Raw genomic sequence first — 18,842 nt, forward strand, 5'->3', positions numbered from 1 at the left:
TGCTTCGATGTTATAAACTACCTCAAAACCAAGACACTAAATAAATCAAGCAGACAAAGTTATTTTCACTTATGACTACCAGAGTTCTTTTATTTATTTGGATTCTAAACCCTCCAGTTCGCTGCGTGGAAGGATTGTCCATGTGTGCTGGCAACACAGAGTGAAGTGCTTATTTCTCTGGAACAGTTTTTCTGAAATAACTTTAAACCCCGTAGGAATAATATATGTACACTTGGGGAATCTGCTGAATGAGCATGACCCTGACCTTCTATCTCAGTGTTTTTTTTTCCATGTTTGTTCTGGTAATAATTTCTTCAGCAAACAAAAACTGAATGGCTTCTTTCAAACTATAACAAGTCTTAATGATTAGTAAGGGTGTGCTAATTAGATGTGGATTAAATGTTACTCAGACCTGAACACACGGGAGCTTGCTTTTGTGCTGGCCTTTCTTGACCATCAGTGAAAAACAGAGTTTGTGTTTCTCTTTTGTCTAGTGTAAGAATTCTGCAACAGGATTATTTATTTACCTTTGGCACACACACATTTTGAGGAACGAGTAGTGTGCAATTTCTTTTATGCCGAGGCAATATGGAGTATGAGAAAGATCGAAGAGTTTAGGTTCTTATTTTTTTTTAACTACACAGAGATGCAGCGATTCGATAATAAGATCAGTCAGATGCTTGGATATGAAGTAAAGAATGTAGAATTTAAATTAAGTCAGTCGTGTTAAAATGATAATGTGCATTATTTATTATTATGTGAAGAGCCAACATCTTTATCTAGGAAAAGGTTTATTTTATTAGACCATATTTGGAATGTTGTGTTCGCTTTTGGTTTCCGTACTTTCAGAAAGGTATTGCTGCTCTTGAGGTACTGCAAAGGAGCTGTGAGGATGTACTGTAAGGTGTGAGATTCAAACCAGTGCCTTGGATAGAGATATAGTAGCTATTGCCAGCAGCTATATCACCCTGCAATTCACAACTGGTAACTCATTGAAACTCAGCAGGTATAAGCCTGGCCAGCACCTGGATCGACGACCTCCTGGGAAAAACTAAGGTTGCCGCTGGAAGAGGTGTGCGTGGGCCAGTAGGGGGTGCTCGCAATGCAGTCTGCGCGGTTAGTAATTCCCAGTATAGTGACAGGGACACTATATTGTAAAAAAGCACCGTCCTTTGGATGAGACATAAAACCGAGGTCTTGACTCTCTGTGGTCATTAAAAATGCAGTGCTGCAGCACCGAGGAAAGTGACTGTACTGATTCCTGGTCTGAAGGGATTGCCATAGACTAAGCAAACCACATTTTTTTAGCCTGGAAAAAGAAGAAGATTATAAGGCGGCTTGATTGAGCTATTCAAAATCCTGAAAGGCATCGACCAAGTCCACTCAGGGGACTTCAAGATCAGAGGCAATGCAAGGACCCAAGAGAAAACTAAGTTTACGAGCATTAAAGACAGAAAACAGGAGGCTTTTCTTTAGACAGAGGATTGTGGAAGTCTGAAATCAATTCCTTAGTCATGTGGTTGAAGGTGACTCCGTGGGAACCCTAAAGAAACGTATTGATGGAATTCTTGGATCATTAAACTACTAGCAACCAAACGAGCCAATGGACCAAACTGTTTATAACTTCTCTTATGTTCTTGTTTTGGAGAAAAGGTTTATTTAGGCTTTATTTCAAAGTTGTTGTTGTTGTATGCACTGTAGCACAAAAGCTGTTTCTGGACAGACTTCTTAGATCAAAAAAGAAATGGCTAAAAGGCGTAAGGATTTGTATCAGATTTATGGTCATAGTGCTTTACTCATGGGAGGCTTACTTTATTCATTTTAAAATGAATCACAATTTTAATTCATGTAATTAATAGGAAAACTCATTACATCCTTTTTAAATCTCATCTTTGCTACACAATGATTAAAATCATTTCAGCAGAAATGACATAGGATTTTAAAGAAGGTAGAATTTCTATGAAAAGGTGGTATAGACTGCGTCGATATATGGGATTGCTACCGTAAGTGCAGCTAACAGAAGCTTTATCCTCGCTAACAGCTTAACTCTACACATTCATTCTTTTTTTTTTAAATGTTTAATCACTTAGTAATTGTACATTTACATTCTAGAAATGTTTTGTAATCTCTCACCTATTCTGAAACATTTGGAAATGACCTTTTTTAAAAAACAATAGAATTACCAATTGGCACAGGGGAGACTGAGGAAGTGAAGGCACACTCCCCTGACCTGCACACCTTTGAGACACACCCAGAGACTGGGAAAAACTAAGGTTGCCTACCTACCGGAGGTTCAGTGCTGACTGGAGGAGAGTGACCCAGTCTCGAACCCCTGATCTTAGAGCTCAACCACGCCTTCGCCATTTGAGCTTTTCTCAAAAGAGTTTTGAATATTGATGTACTTTAAACATAAAATACTTTAAAAGGAATGTATCTAGCTTCTGGTGCTAAAATTGCTCATTGTAACATTTGTTACAATACACTACGGTTCACCCTCTTAGTAAACTATAGTATATTGTTATTTTGTTTGTTATTATACATAGCAACAGTATGGTTACCGTTGTAGTTAGGAAGTCTGAAAACATTCAGAGAAATGAAAGAGGGTGAAACTCAATATTTGATAATTGTCACCTGGGATCTTAATTCTTTACCATCTGGTTTTATTGTAAACAATAGGGAAGAAATAAATTCTACTCTGAAAATTGTTTCAAAACTAAAATCTGTATCTTTATAATTTTATTATTTTCATTCAGTAAAGCTGTGTTCTGTACAATGTGGTATCTAACTTTATGTGGGGAATATTCTTACATTATTTTAACTTTTGTTTTATTTATCTCTGTTGACCTTATCTGAATTTTATTCTACAAAAGACATTAGAAAGACAGAAAGGGGACATTTGGAAGCTTCAGACATTGATAAGATGTATATTTCTAACACTTCTGTAATTTCACTTCATTTAAGTTTGTGCCAAAATATCACCAAATGGGAACATGTGCAAATTATTGTTATTTCAGGAAAAAAAATCAAGTTGATATTGACTGTCCTGGGATTTTAATGCTGAAGTTCCCATTGGCATTTTACTTTGCACTGTTTTCTTTTAATGCCGTATTTTATTTCATGTTATAGTTTGGCCAAAATATGTATTTTGTAAAACTCAGTGGTCATATTTACAGGTGTTAAGTACTGCATTCGATTCACAGGCCATTCAGCTAAATGATTGTTTTTGTTATTGATGTTTGCCTTAAGCATATATACCTACAGTTAGGACCTGAACTTGAGCTTTGATTTTTTTAATTTGTTTTTTTATGAGTTTGGAAGTATTACACTTTGCCTGTCAACTTGCTGGTCTGTAATCATCCCAGGTGTACCGTACAGTAGGTGTTGTTCACTGCAGAAACAAGATAGCCCTTGCCTGGTTACTAGGAACACTTTACATATTTATTTGTTGATTTATATTTGTACTAATTTTCTACATAGTGGAACTATGCTTAGAAAACGTTCCTTACATATTAAGCTAAAAATGTTCATGCCTTTGCCAATTTATTTTTAGCTGACATGGTATTACGTCCTAAGCAAAATAATGAACATTATGAAATGGGAGAAGGAAATATCTCATTCTCGTAATTGCTCATAGCCTAAAAAATGTCATGATTAATTTCAACAGAAGATCATTTAAAATATTATAAAAGTACACTAGGTCATGGTAATTTGGCTTCTGATTCATAGGGCTACTAGAGACTGTGTCTTGGGAACTTCTTTCACAATATTTATTAAAACAGGAATCTGTTGTAATCTTCTTATCTAAATCTTGCACTTGACCCAAAGGTCATTATAAACATTTTCATTATTGTGTGACCACCAGTACTGGATACTTCATCTGTATAAACGTCCACAGACATATGAGCAGGCCTCTGGTCTTAGATTTGGTGAACATTGGACCTCAGTCAACTCCGTCTGGAATCAAGGACATTTGTGGTAGTTACATGGTTTTACTTTTACATCATTCACATTACCTGTTTTTGTCTGAGGTGAATAGTGCCACAGATAAAAGCTGCCTGTTTATTAATAAAGATTGTTACTGTGTTTCACATTTGAAATAGCCAACTGCCGGTTTCATATTTTTGCAGAGTGTCTTTTCGCGCTGTGGTCTATGAACAGACAAGCAGTACATATAAACAGTTTATGTACGTGTGCAGCTTTCAGGCCTTTTGACACATTAACCTAAACTGTGAAATCTATTTTAACATTAATGCTAAAAACATAAATAAAAACAAGATTTTGTGGAAGGAAAGGTGACTGAAAAAGGTCCATACTGGAAATCCATCTACAGTAGGTCTTGCAGCCTGTGCTTGTGGCATAAGCTCTATGTTGCTGTGACCTATTACCAGGAATAAACAGCTTGCTGATTACAGATGGAGTTTAGATTCAGGTCACACATGCATTTTAACGGCACGTTCCTGCTACGGTGATTATTGATGAACTCATCACCCCCTAGTACTGATAGTTAATTCATTTTTGGTATTTGACTGCAACTGGGGTAGCTTAGTGACTTCATTGCTACATGCTGGATTAAAAAAGTGCTTAAAATGGCAGATGAGCTCATCAGGGGTGTCAGCTTGTCACACTTGAAAACATGAACAACTCACATTTTCTGTTAAGCAAAGTACAGGATCAGCCGAGACAATGAACTTGCAAAGCAAAGTATGAAGAGTCCAAGAAAAGGATATCACCACCCTCTTCTTAGTTGTTAATGTACTGTAGGTCAAAAGGAGCAATATGACACAACACACACATTTTGTTTCTGTAGTTAGAATATTTTCTTGTTATTGTAGTGTTTTGTTCATCTGACAAAAACACATTTTCAGAAAAAGTGCCAACTGCTTTCATTTTTAATTCACAACGGGACCCATTTAGTCTCTTGTTTCAGCCAGTTTGAAAAATTCAGCATTGAAAATTAATTTTGCCTTATTTAGCATGATTTTTTTTTTAAACGTCCACATCTACTTTAATATATTCCCAAATCCAGCAAGTAATTTTCATTTTTTTAACAACCTACCCAAATTTACCCATGTGTTTATTGTTTATTCACTGTGTTAGAGTTGTAAGCCAAGAGAAAGTGAAGGTGTAGCACCTTCATACACTTATACTTGTGTATAATGTGCTGTGTGGAACTAAAACCTAACTTTTAAAAACTTAATCCCGGGTCCTGTTTTTTTTCACACCTTCACTTGTTTCCCTCTTTCTGCCCTTAAGAAATATAGTGACAGCTGTTTCTATTCACAGCATGGGTGAGCTCTTCTAGTCTATTTATGCCATCGCTATGGTGACCACCACCATCAAGTTCTAATAGGTTTCTTTGGTATGTACTCCCAAATTATTTTAATCTGGGCTGTTCACGTTTTGCACACTTACAAATTTCATGTGCTTCATTAGTCATAAGATGATATGAAAGCATGATGTGTGATAGAAGAACTCTTAAGAAGATAGAAGAAGCTTAATTACTCAATTAATTATAACAGCCATAAATAGAGCAAATGCTGTTATAAGACAAGTCATACAATATTAGTTTCACTTAAAATCCGTTAGTTTGAACTTTTCACAACTTTTTACTTGGCATAAGACAAAATGTGGACTTTGGGCTTTAAAGAGCACAGTTTTACATTGATCAAAGCCTTGCATACAAGGGCTAAGTTTTATTTTAAAATCATGTTTTTACATCTGAAGTTTGATCTGAAATATTAAAAAGATACTGTATATACTCTTATATTTTTCATAATATATATACAGTTTGTTTCTGTGCTTTATGTCTTTACGTGATTTTTTCAAATATATTACTCGTAACGACTTTCCATGCAAATAAATGCATTTTACAGGGATGTAAAGAAAACTATAGGATTTTATTTCTGACTATATCTTTTATACTCATCCTTATTTATACTCTTTACTCTCAATCAAATTAATAATCAGCAATAAACCATATCACTAAATGTATTTCACACACATATAAAACAGAGTCTTCTAGAATGACTTGACAAATACATACTAAGGGAAAAACACCATAAAAATATGTTGGAACTTATAACTTTTGTCGTGTTTTTAAATGCTGTTCCCGAAAAAGTAATTGAAAGTGACTAAAACATAAACCCATTTGTTTGAAAACGTGCTTGAAGCCTCATAACACCAGAAAGGCAATAGAGATTTTCTATTCTGGGTCTCTGACTATTGCAGCAAATCATGAGGAGAGGCATCTGACCTGTTGTGACCTATCGCAGATGATGGTTTTTGCAGCTGAGCACCAGTTGGCATGCAGAATTTTCTGAAATGCTGAACCCTTAAATAAGGGTTTGTTGATGTGACAGGACATGTGTGAGCTGTCTGTCATCATCTGCTTAGATTATTGGTACATACCAGTGCTACCATTGGCAATATTGTTTGAGTTAAATGTCTGCATTGGGTATAATGAATGGATTTCCATTTAGAAAGGGATTGGTGCAAAAACACCATACTTGTAATTTAATATTTTAACCAATTTAACTGGCCATCTGCAGCTGTCTCTGGAGTTTTACATTTTCTTTTCAAAATTATCTTGTGCAGGTTTGGATATTCAGTGCAAAGCTGTTTTATTTGAGCTTGTCTTAAACATGCTGTCAGAGCACACAATACTCATACGTATGCATGAGCCATAGCGGGATGCTTGATTTGTCGGAGGTGACAGTAGCTTTTTAACAACTTTAATGTGACAATTTAATTACAGTTTCTTAGTACAGCATTAAGTTTTTTATATGTGGCAGTTTAATTGCAATTTCTTACTACAGCATTAAAATGTGTGTATTTGACAGTTTAATCACAGTTTTTTAGTAAAGCATTTACTAAAGAAGGAATTCTGGTCTCTGGTCTTCATGTCCATGTCATATACTGCATAATATGACAAATATAAAACACTGCCATTGCCAAAATATTACCTGTATATGTTTTACATTGTCTATATTATAGACTGGTTCTACAGTGTGCTTTTTATTCAGGGGTCAATTATTTGCTTAAACGTAAAGTGTAGTACAGGAAATACTTCAAATTCATTACAATAATCTATAATGGCAGGTTTTATGACTAATTTGTAAAAAATGTAAAAATAACCTAACACATACAGTAATATAGTAGTCTATATAATTATATGTAAAATATTGTACTGTTGTTTAAGCATGGTTGAAAATAGCATTTCAAGAAAACAAATATTTAGATTAGTGTATATAATGCATATTTATTCTCACATCGAAAACAAGAAAAGGCAGACTTTCTTTCTGACAAACTCATTAACAGATTTCCTTTGTCTTTACAGATTTTGTCTATTTACATATGTGCAGAAATACTCCAGGCTTTTAGACATTGTACACTATTGCCCGAGCAAAGTTTAATTAGAATACAGTGGAAGTAAGGGTTTTAACAGCTTCAGTAAAACATTTATATAAGTGTTGAACAGAAGTGTAGCTGACATTGATTTTCCTGTTTTGAAATGTTATCTTGAGTTTTCAAAGTAGTGTCATACTGGTAAAGCTGTTGATGCTTACAATTATCATTGTATTATTTAAAACATGTAAGCTGTAGCTCATTAATTTGTGGAAACACAAAGTGTTCAAGTTGATTCACCTTCTAGAAATCCTACAACAAAATGCTTTCTCACAGATTTATGGAACAGCTATACAGTATATGATATGCATATACCATACATATCTGTCCTGCATAACAGACGTTTCAGGCAATTCTGTCTTAATAATGTCTTCAGTCTGCTTAGAGGTCTGTCTATTAAATTAATGTTTAAATGTGGGACACTGGTGAGTTTCTGAGTTGTTTTGTGGGATACAAATATTACATGTTTCAAAGGGAACTAAATTCCAGCTTGATCCTTTATGCGAAAATGTTTGTTATTATTTAGAAGGATGAAAATAAGTATTTTCAGTTTATTTATGATGCAATAGCATTTTGATTTTAATTCATGCAGCGCAGTGTATTGGACAAAATTATTTTGCAAGGATGTGACAATTCTAAAATATGTGTCAGGCAAGCACATTGTCTCTCACTCCTCTAGGTGTGCACATATATATCATTAATACTGTGGCACAAGAAAAATATTAAAATCCTTATGACTGAGGAAATAAAATGTTATTGTAAGAGTTACTGTATATATGATTATATACGATGGACTGGTGTCCTGTCCAGGGTGTATCCTGCCTTGTGCCCATTGGTTGCTGAGATACTGCAGGCTCCGGCTTCTCTGTAACCCTGAATTGGAAGAAGCAGCCAGAAAATTGATAGATGGATATAAGTCAATATATTCCTATTTTTTAGGATCCTCCTATGGCTGTGACCCTTGGCTTACGGATGGAAGAAATGATCTTCAACCTGGCTGACACACACTTATTTTTTAATGACTTAGAGGTAGGAACTCTGCTTCTGTTATTTGCTTTCCAGCCTATTAGAAATTTCTAATTGTTTTCCTGGTTAGTCAGGGGTTTTGAAATGCTTTCTCCTTCTGTGAAATGTAAACACATACTTTGTGACCCTGATAGATTACTACTACTAGTTCTATTAAAAATAACAAAAGGGGCATTGGGACAGTATATTACCGAAAGACCACATTTGTAATATCTCCTTCAGTCATAATAATTAAATATTTAATAATGAATTGTGGCAGCGAAATGATTTCATAATTAGTCACCACGAGACATTTCCCCCATTTTGGACACACGAAATAAAGCATCAAAGAGTGAGATTTTTCAACTGCACCATTTTTAAAGGGCATAAAAAAGTGCTAAAATAGATGTTAATAGACTGTATGCCTTAAAATTACACAGGAGATAGGGGAAATAGTTTTAATACAAGTTTATTCACCACAGTTTTAATTGTCAGCAGCAAAAAGACATTTTTGCTCATTCAGTTCTTTCTCTTATCATTTTTTCTGTTCCTGTGAATATTTCCAGACCAGTGCAAAACCATGAAACGGAATGTCAACAAAAAGTCATTTGTTGCTTAATTAACTTAGCTTAGATATCTTTCAGTGACGTGTTAAAAAATGATATATTTCGGTTTTACCGGATTCTACTGATTCATAATATACTACAATACAACCATATGCCCTTTTTTCACACATCTACTGAATAAGAAAATACAGTATAAAAGTGCTCTTTTTGAATCATTTACTTACCAAAACACCATTAATTTGCTCAACTGATGAAAATGTCTTGAGAAAGGAAAATATTTTTTTATTTCAACAATGCAATTCAATATTTTAAGTGCTCCTTTGAAGTGTATTTTCTGATTTCTTTGGGTGCTGAAAAGGAGCCCTGAATTCCACCACATCTATACTTCACTGGCACTTCCACTTAAAATATTTTATAAAAGTATCACAGCACACAGAACATATTCCTGCACACTAGTCCATTAAAGTAGTTTGGACTTTAAGGCCATTCAATTACTTACTGTAGCTCAAAAGTGCAAATTGGTTACATCACCTTTCTGCATCTGGAGCTGTTACTGTTTCACCTTGCAGAGTGATTTGTACACCTCTTTCCTTTCATTGTGCAATGTGTGGTAATTTGGGCTCTTAACTGATTGGGTACTATTCTAGAGATCCCGAAAGCAGGCGTGGTTGTTCACAGAAATGCATCTGGTGCTCTAAACATCAGTGAGTCTGGTAGCCTGATTTCTGTGAAATGTAATGTTGACATTGCAGGTAATGTTAATTATTTATTTTATTCAAATCTGTATTGTTTTAAATTACAGGCATAAAGTTCTATGATCCCTATATTAGCACCTGGGTGATATTAATAGATGGTCTGCTGTCAATTCTTAAGATTTTTTTTATTCTCTTATATTGTTTCTGTCTGAAGTAAAACACATTGTTAGACCTTGATCATTGTTCCTCTGCCAAGAAACTCTCCAAGTACAGTACCTCTCTGCTACTTACACTTCTGCAAGGCTTTCTGAACAATGGCCAGTGCCTGGCAGTCATTCTTTAAAAGACAATAGCTATGTAGCACATTTTTCATGAATACCTCATCACTGCAAGCCTGTGTAAATGAAACATGGCCAGTCAAGGATATTAAATATTGCCCTTATTTAAAGATTAGCTGAGTGTGATAAAGGAGCAAAAACAAAACCTTCATTAGCTATAAACCAGACTGTACTTCGTGTTCCAGTGTGTTGACTGAAACATTCAAAGAAGGTTTTATAAAATCTATATTGTTGTTGTTGCCACTCATTTCATTTGGTCATTGCTGTTCATTTTGTGATATGAAAGTAAATGAGTGAAATTCTTTTATATATAAAAACATTTTTTTTCAAAGATCTATCAAGTTAGTTTCTAACAAGTATCTATCAAGCTCTACTAGCAAGCTTAGCTGAAAAGTAGATTTCCGGTAAGATGTGTTCCTGCCTGTGCGTGGTCTGTTCATATTGCCAGCAGCAGTGCTGTGTCTTGGTGTGCTTCTACTGCCCCTGTCTGGTCCAGTACAAGCATGTGTAGAGTAGCACAAAGTGTTTGGGTAAGTCAGTTCAGTCACAGGTCATTTCAGTTATTCAGACAAGATATTAGTCAAATTTAAATTCCAAACTCATGACATAAGGGAATCACCAATTTGTACCTTTTGTAGGAATGCGATCAAGTTCACATAGATGATGTTTCATCTGACGACAATGGACAAGACTTAAGGTAAGACTATGTTACTGTAGCATGTCTGCTTATGTACTGTTGTTACTCTACTATGACATTAATAAAAGATGTAGCCTATTGATTACAATAGAAAAAAATAAAAAAGAAATGTGTTCATGTATACTGTGTGCTTTAAGAACATAGTTTTTACTGGAAATAGCCTAAATGAAACTAATGTCTTTGAAAATACCCATGTACTTTACATACCAGTGTATCAATTTAAAAGCTGCAAAAGAATGAAATTCCCTTGAATTACAATTTTTAGGTTATAGAAAAGAGAGCGATATAGATACATTAAACCTAACAACATTAAAATAAAATATATCATTATTATTGACAGTACTTACAGTTTTGCAACTGATGGCTTCCATGCAGCTGCAACAAGTGCAAACCTCTGTCTGGCCACAGGAGTGAGAGGAGGGGTGGACTGGATGAGGAAGTTGGCATTTCGCTACCGAAGAGTAAAAGAGTTGTATAGCACATACAAAAACAATGTTGGGGGTAAGCCTGTGTGTTTGTTGTAGCAACAATGGAGAAATGAAATCCTCGTAGCTGTGCCTTTTAAAGAATCAGTATTAATTGTGGTTGACTTTGTCCTAATATTGTGTTATTTGGGCCACTGGCTTAGTATTGTGGTTTTGGCTTTAAGTTGCAGTGCTAGCTTTGGTCAGGGCATAGTTCTGAGAGTCCAACTCTTCTTTTAGGGGAAAGCACAGGGGACCATTTATTGCCACTCCATATCTATATATAATGCTGTGTCTTGTATTTTAGCAATGATAAGCCACAGAGAGGTCATTCAGATATATGCATTTATATGCAGTATGAATTTTTAAGATGAACAAATTAGATGTGTGAATCATGACCCATTACAAAATCCAGATTTTAAAAACTTGTATTACAAATATACAGTTGGCACAATGTCAAAACATTAGATATTTTCTCTGTTCTGAGTTCTTCAGTAACTGTACCAGGTTCCTTATCCTTATCTTCTAAAGTAATGCAATTTCTTATGTACTCCAAGGATTGAAGCCGGACAGTTACCATTGTGCCTGCTAGCCTTGTAAATGACTCCCTTGTATCGTGCTGTATTTTTCACATTTGAAGGACTGCTTGGACCTGCCAAAAGAGATGCATGGCTGCAGTTAAGAGCTGAGGTGGAAGCTCTAACAGATTCCTGGCTGACTAACGCACTTAAATCATTGTCTATCATCAGCTCAAGGTAAAACCTCAAATTAACTGTGCCTACATTAATTACACAGACAGATTAAAACTGAAAAGATAAACATATCTAAACCAAAAGAACTCTTAAAATATTTCACGTTGGAAAATACTTCCTTGAAGGCGTATGATAAAGTAAAACCTGATAAAGTAAAAAACAAAAACACTTGAAATGATTACATAGTGTGCTTTTCTGTTTCCCTTTTTTAAACTGATAGATTGGGTTATGGCCAACACCTTGAATATATTAATAATAATGCCAGGTAAATTAAAATGTTAAATGCTGTTTTTAGGGAGACTCACCTCTGTAAAATAAGTAATTAATATCTCTTATTTGTTTCCAGAAGTAACTGTGTGAACGTTCTGGTAACAACGACGCAACTTATACCAGCACTTGCAAAAGTACTTTTATATAGTCTAGGTGCTGTGTTTCCCATTGAAAACATTTATAGTGCTACAAAAATAGGTAAGAAGTCTATTTTGTTTTATGGGTTTTTATGTTTAGGCTTCACAATGTTTTTCTCTGACGTTATTCAGCACAATGATTTCTAGTCGTATTCCTAAAAGAGAAATGTCTTTAAATGAAACCATTGGCTGGAGTTCAGTCATTATGTGGTTGGCCTATATAAATGTCTCTGAATTTAGTGCAAGACGTATTCTTCAGTTGATTCAGTAATGTAATCAAATAGATTATTAAAGAAGTAAATGGGGCATGTTTTAAGTAGAATATTTTTTTCTTTGCTCACAAATTTTCTTTGTGTCCTTTTATTCTTAGGACATGGTTCCAGGCCGATATTTTGTAAATACTGTGGCTTGCAAAAGCATTCAGACAGTTGCACAGTTTTCACAATTTGCTGCTTTAAAGCTTACAATCATGACACTTTAAAGTAGAAATTAATATTTGTTATATACACAACTTACTCCACGCATTCAAAGCAAAAAATAAAAATAAATAATATGAAAGAAAACTGGAATAGTTATGATTGCTTAAGTATTCAGATAGTTTTCTGTGGGAAATCTAAATTCATGCAAAAAATGAACATGCACTAAATTACCTTAATGAGCCACATGATTAGTTGCAAAGCCTGTGTTTCCTAATAGTAGTTAGCATGATTTCAGGATAAATACCCCTTTCTCTGTAAGATCCCTCAGGCAGGTAGGGAATTTCAAGCAAAAATTCACCCATTAAGATCAACATGCTCTCAGAACAACTCATGAATAACATTGTATAATGGCACAGATCAAGGAAAGGTTATAAAACATTTCACAGACCCTTTCTCTTTGAGAATGGTGAAGTTGATCACCCAGACACTATATAGAACAGGATATCTTTCCAAACTGAAAACTGTCCATACAGCACAAATAGGTTTGTATTGAAAATCCAGCATAGGGTTTGCATCAAAGCACCTACAGTAGGTGAGGCAATCACTTTTGTGGTCAGACAAGTTGCAGTTGTAGCTTTCTAGTATAAATACAAAGCGTTTAGGGGCAGTGCAATGGCTCTGTGGCTAAGGATCTGCGCTGGTGGCTGGAAGGTTGCCAGTTTGTATCCCGCAGCCGGCAGAGGAATCCTACTCTATTGGGCCCCTGAGCAAGGCCCTTGACCCCAACTGCTCCAGGGGTGCCTTATAAACGGCTGGCCCTGCGCTCTGACCCCAAGCTTCTCTCCTTGTCTTGTGTGTCTCATGGAGAGCAAGTTGAGGTATGCTAAAAGACAATTTCCTCATGCGAGAAATTGTATTTGACCATTAAAGTGATCTTCTTCTTATTATTATTGCAGCAAATCCAACATAGAGCATCCCTCAGTAAACGTTATTCCTACTGTTCCTATTATTGTTAAGCAGTATTGTTATAGTCCTGCTTCTCATCAGCAGAGACTTGGACATCTGTCAGGACTTACACAGAAATGACAAAAAGATAGAGGGAGCAATGTACTGGCAAATCTTAGAGGAAGACCTGCTTCAGACCTAAAATTGGAACAGAAATCCACATGTCAGTAGGACAGTGATCCAAAGGTCAAAAGGTCAAAAAAAAGGTCAAAGCTACACTGCTTAGACATTACAAAGTGAATGTCCTTGACTGGCCCAGTCAAAATTCTCACATGAAATCTATGGTGAATCTATGAAAAGCCTGAAAAACTGCTGTACATACTGTAGGCAATCCCCAAGCAACTGCCAAAAAAGACAGGCCTAAATTGCACCAAGCTGATGCGCAATTCTGGTAGAGGATTTCCTAAAAATCCTGAACATGAATATTAGTCTGTAGTTTTTGGTAACATTTATTGTAATTTGTCTTACCCTTACAAGTCTTTGAATTTGAGTATTCATGTTTTGAAGAAAATATTAAGTTTATAAGAGGTTTATGGACCATTTTGCAATGTCACAAAATGGGACACCACAGGAAATGCCTGAATACTTTTGCAAAGTATTTTACATCCTGTATGCAATAACACAATTGTTTTGTTAATAGCAGTTCAGAACAGCAGGCGTATGGGAAAGGTTGATTGCCAGGATATTCACACTTAATATTCACCTCTGTTTTGTAAATTTTCCAGCCCAACAACATCTGGCCCATATACCACCTAAAATAGAAAATTAATATCACAGACTAACAAGCCAGACATGTCTTTGTAGAGAATAGGTTTGAAGTCATCCATTGTACAGTATACAGAACGTTTTGTACAACAACCCCAAATAGTTTAAGCTCATACTAAGAACCAATATATATGATTTGAAACATGTAGTCTGAAAATAGAGGCACATACCCATATATGCATTTACCAACGCAACAGGCATTATAAATACAAATGATGCTATTGTTTTCAATTATTCATTTACTGCCTCTCATTATTAAAGTGTCTCTGAGGTGTTTAAGTATCACCATGCACAAGTTCCATTTCAAATCAATCTAAGTCAAGTAGAGCAACCATTTTCAAGTCATGGATGGATGGGATAATTCTTCAGAGAAAAGAGCTGGATTTTGTCACAGTTCATGTTAAATCATTAGATTTGATTAATACTGTAACAGTGATTTTTTTGAGAATCTAATCTTTGAACAGAAATGAAACGTAAATGTAACTATTTTCTTAGCTGCAGGGGGGCATACCATCTGAAGCAGGGTTTCTTTTCTATCTGTCTTTATATTGTGCCCATTTTGTCTTCAAACATGGTAACGCAAGGTAAGGTCCTAAGTGTTAAGCAAGACACACAGACCCACATATTGGCCCAACTCTTTTCTGGATCACATGTAAATGCATTTTTCTCATCACCCTAAGTGTTATGTGAATATTGCCCTTGTCTTCCTTCATGTCAGCCTGTGCAGATGAAAGGTTAAGCGGTGCATTGTTTTTCAGGAAAAGAAAGCTGTTTTGAGCGTATAGTGTCCAGGTTTGGCACTAACATTACATATGTTGTCATTGGAGATGGGCGAGATGAAGAGCATGCAGCCAGCCAGGTAAAGTCAATCTGAACTCTGCCTTGTTTATCTTCCAGGAAAAGAGAGTTGCTTTGAGCGCATAATGCAAAGGTTTGGCAGAAAAGTAGTGTATGTTGTTATTGGGGATGGTGTAGAAGAGGAACAGGCAGCAAAAAAGGTAACGTCTTCGGTGAACGTTGGTGTATCATTTAGACTGGCCAGCTTCTCTTTCTTTGCTGTAGTTTACAATTTGCTATTAAAATAAATCAATACAGAATGTGGGAATAGATTTACCAGGGTGCCTTATAATGTGCTAATAACCATGTATATTAAAAGAATAACATATTTCTCAGCTCATCAAATTACTTGCTTGCCACCCTAATATGTGGCTTCTGTAAATTTTATTTTACCCTTCTACATGCAGCACCAATCTATAATTTCCAGTCTTAATTATTTGCTTCACATTAAGCAAAATATTCTGAGCTTAAAAACCCAGGGAGTGCCATTGGGAGCCTACCATACATAGAAAGTATTTTCAGGGCTTCTGTAAGAGGAAATATTCCAGGGAAACATAGTTAGAAAATTGAGATGTTTCATTTAGTAGATCTAAAGTCTTTTAGTTTAAAATCACCCTTTCCTTTGTTAAGCATCTCCATTATATTTATGAAGAAAGATTGAAAACTGAAGTTCAGCTAGGAAAGTTTTCATCATTTTCCTCATGGAGAATTCTGACTTTATTTTTTTTGGTTTAATAGCCTTGGTAAATCTGACCCATAGTGCCTGTAGTGTGAGACTCATTGCTTACTGCTATGTTCTGGTGTGGCTTTTCCTATCCTGTTCTGTGTGTGCCAGCAGAAAATATTTGTGTAACGACTTCTGCTATCATGTAATGACACCCTCACATTATTATATTCAGATGACCTGGATCATAAATAAATACACTTTTCTACACTACATAATTGTGTTAAGAAGGCTGATATCGACAACCTGGGCAGACCATTTTGGAAAATCCACAACAGTCAACGTCACTGTACCATACAACCTCTCACAACCAGATTCGTTGATTTACATTTACAGTTTATACAGTATATGGTAGTACTGCTGTCCTCAGTGTTTGAGTAATTCTTTTCAATATACAGTGTTTTTCATGGCAGCCAAGGAGTTTCTTTCTGTATAAAATAGTTTATTACCTTTAATTGGACTTGCTAGTGAAACAGAAGTGCTTCAGATGTGTTTAAAAATATGATGCTGTGATTCATTCAGGGGTTCATGAATGAACAGAATAATCCAGTGACTAAGCCACCAGCATTGGACTGACAGCTCCTAGAAACAAAATGTCCTTATTCTACATCAACGCTCTGCATATAAACTTCATAATTAGCACTTAAATCAGTCAAACACAGGGGCGTGGCAACTCTGGGGCTCTGGGATAAACTCTGGACCCAGGGTGCTGTCTGTGTGGAGTTTGGATGTCCTCCCCATGTTGGTGTGAATGTCCTTCAGGTGCTCCGGTTTCCTCCACTGCTGGAAGGAGTTGGAACTGGTCGTCTAATTGGCTTCTGTAAAAAAGGAAAGAGTGTGTGAATGTCCGTGTGTGTCCTGTCCAGGGTTAGTATCCCACCTTGCACCAGTTGCTTGGATAAAGGGGTTGCAGGAAATGGATGGATGGTTTCATCACACAAATACACATTTCACCCAACTATCTTCAGAGCTAATCTACTACAAAATCCTAGGTCCTTTTATTATACTATTTCTTCTAATTACATTTCCTGTGAATGTTTAGAAATAGCAGCACACTCTAATTTGCAATTATCCTCGGTGTTAAACACCAATGCAAAAAAACAAAGTATTCAAAATTCTAAAATACTAGGGTTACAACACAATCAATTTAATCACAAATTAATTGATTACACGAGTAGTCCATGATAATAACTGAAATTCTTGTAAACATAATATCACTTGCCCTGCATTGGATTTGCTCATTATATTAAAGTACAGTACATAAATAACTTTATAACTTTATTCATACGTTCCTCATGAAGTCCCCCGATGTCTGACAATAAGCTTATCTCTGTAATAGTCAATTAGACTGCTTTCTCTGGGAGACGCATTTACTACCGCCCCTGCTACACCACGAAACACAATAAGTATGGAAATGTAGCACAAAATCACAATTTGATTTGATCACTAACTGGGGACACATGATAGTAAATGAGTGAATATGGGTAATGATTGTGAAAGCATAAAGAAATCATTGAACAAAGACAAATACCTATAGTATATGACTTTGCTTTTAAACAAGAAAATTAAGACCATTTTATCAAAGCTGGATTGTGAAACCCTCTTCACAAATGTATAATTTGTGTTATAAATTTAATTACGTATTGTCATTCTTAATTTTTAGATCGATAGACTGTGGATAACTGCATCGAATGAGAATTTTGACTAATTTTAAATATTCACTTTGCTAGTTATATAATTGGACCAATGAATGTGTGTCATACAATATCTCTGAGGAAGAGAACATTTATAGAAATGTGTAAGATTGCATGTGATTCTCTTCTTGTTATTTCATTTTAAAGATGAATTTTAATCCAATAATGGGATCTGGAATCCAGTGCTGATGGATTGGCTTGTGTTTACACTCTTTATTTCTTCTAGTTATCCTATAGTTAGTATTTTATGAAAATGCCTAGTAGGTATGTGCCTGAGTCAGGAGTCACTTTTACATTTTAAGGTAAACGGAGGAGGACACACTGGGAAGTACAGTAAAACGGGTTTGCGCATTTGTTGTTAACAACTCATAGACTTTTTAGAATATATCTTGTGTTGCATCGGCACACAAGGAATTTAGCATTAATGAAGGAGTGACTTGTTAAATAAAGCACTAAATGTCTGTGTGACCTACAGTAGAATTTATTAAGCCTAAATTAAAATAACCTATATCGAATGCTGGTCAGTTTTACTCAATTTTACATAAACATGGGAAGAGGGTTCCTAAAGACATGTACTGTAGTTTCTGGCATTTTGCCACAAAGGTGTAGCAAAAAAAAATAAAAAGCAAAAACCAGCCAGCCCTAGAATGTGCATTTTTGTTCCGTTTCAATTTCAGAATTTTTTTTTTCATTGTAGGCAATTTCACAAGCTAACCACACTGAAAAGAAAGATTAAAGAATTTTTCTTCAAACCTTTTTTAAAGAAGGTTTTAAAGTTCATTTGTCACAATATGAATAATATGAAGTAAGATGAAAGCACACCATGAATTTGCAGACTGTTTCCACTGGATATGCTGACCCTGCAGGTTGAAGTGCACATTTGGTTGTGATTCTGTTACTTTTTTCATGTGTGCAGGGTGGCAGTGCATTTAGTTTAGAATATTGCATGTATTTATTTTCAAAGCTGTTACGGACACACACGCAAAACCAGACTATCTTGCATGACACAACGGTGTGGGATTTAGATTTCTACTATTTGTCTGTTACAGAACGTATCCCGGGTTGGTATG

At 35.5% G+C, this 18,842-nt stretch overlaps 1 protein-coding gene across 15 annotated transcripts in view; it reads left to right on the forward strand.

The window, feature by feature from the left end:
* eya4 (EYA transcriptional coactivator and phosphatase 4) overlaps nucleotides 1-18,842 on the forward strand; it is a 90,740-nt gene that overhangs the window by 70,997 nt on the left and 901 nt on the right. For 12 of the 15 annotated variants that reach the window (XM_088931534.1, XM_088931550.1, XM_088931542.1 and 9 more), the window contains 6 exons: nucleotides 8,344-8,433; nucleotides 10,647-10,705; nucleotides 11,046-11,206; nucleotides 11,810-11,924; nucleotides 12,268-12,389; nucleotides 15,415-15,515. In XM_088931534.1, the coding sequence (XP_088787660.1) occupies nucleotides 8,344-8,433; nucleotides 10,647-10,705; nucleotides 11,046-11,206; nucleotides 11,810-11,924; nucleotides 12,268-12,389; nucleotides 15,415-15,515 (648 nt within the window). Of the gene's footprint in view, nucleotides 1-8,343; nucleotides 8,434-10,646; nucleotides 10,706-11,045; nucleotides 11,207-11,809; nucleotides 11,925-12,267; nucleotides 12,390-15,275; nucleotides 15,377-15,414; nucleotides 15,516-18,842 lie in introns of all 15 variants that reach the window. The other 3 variants (XM_088931483.1, XM_088931500.1, XM_088931577.1) reach the window with 1 other exon arrangement.

Source organism: Atractosteus spatula, chromosome 2, assembly GCF_055471065.1.
Source record: "Atractosteus spatula isolate fAtrSpa1 chromosome 2, fAtrSpa1.hap1, whole genome shotgun sequence".
NCBI lineage: Eukaryota > Metazoa > Chordata > Actinopteri > Semionotiformes > Lepisosteidae > Atractosteus > Atractosteus spatula.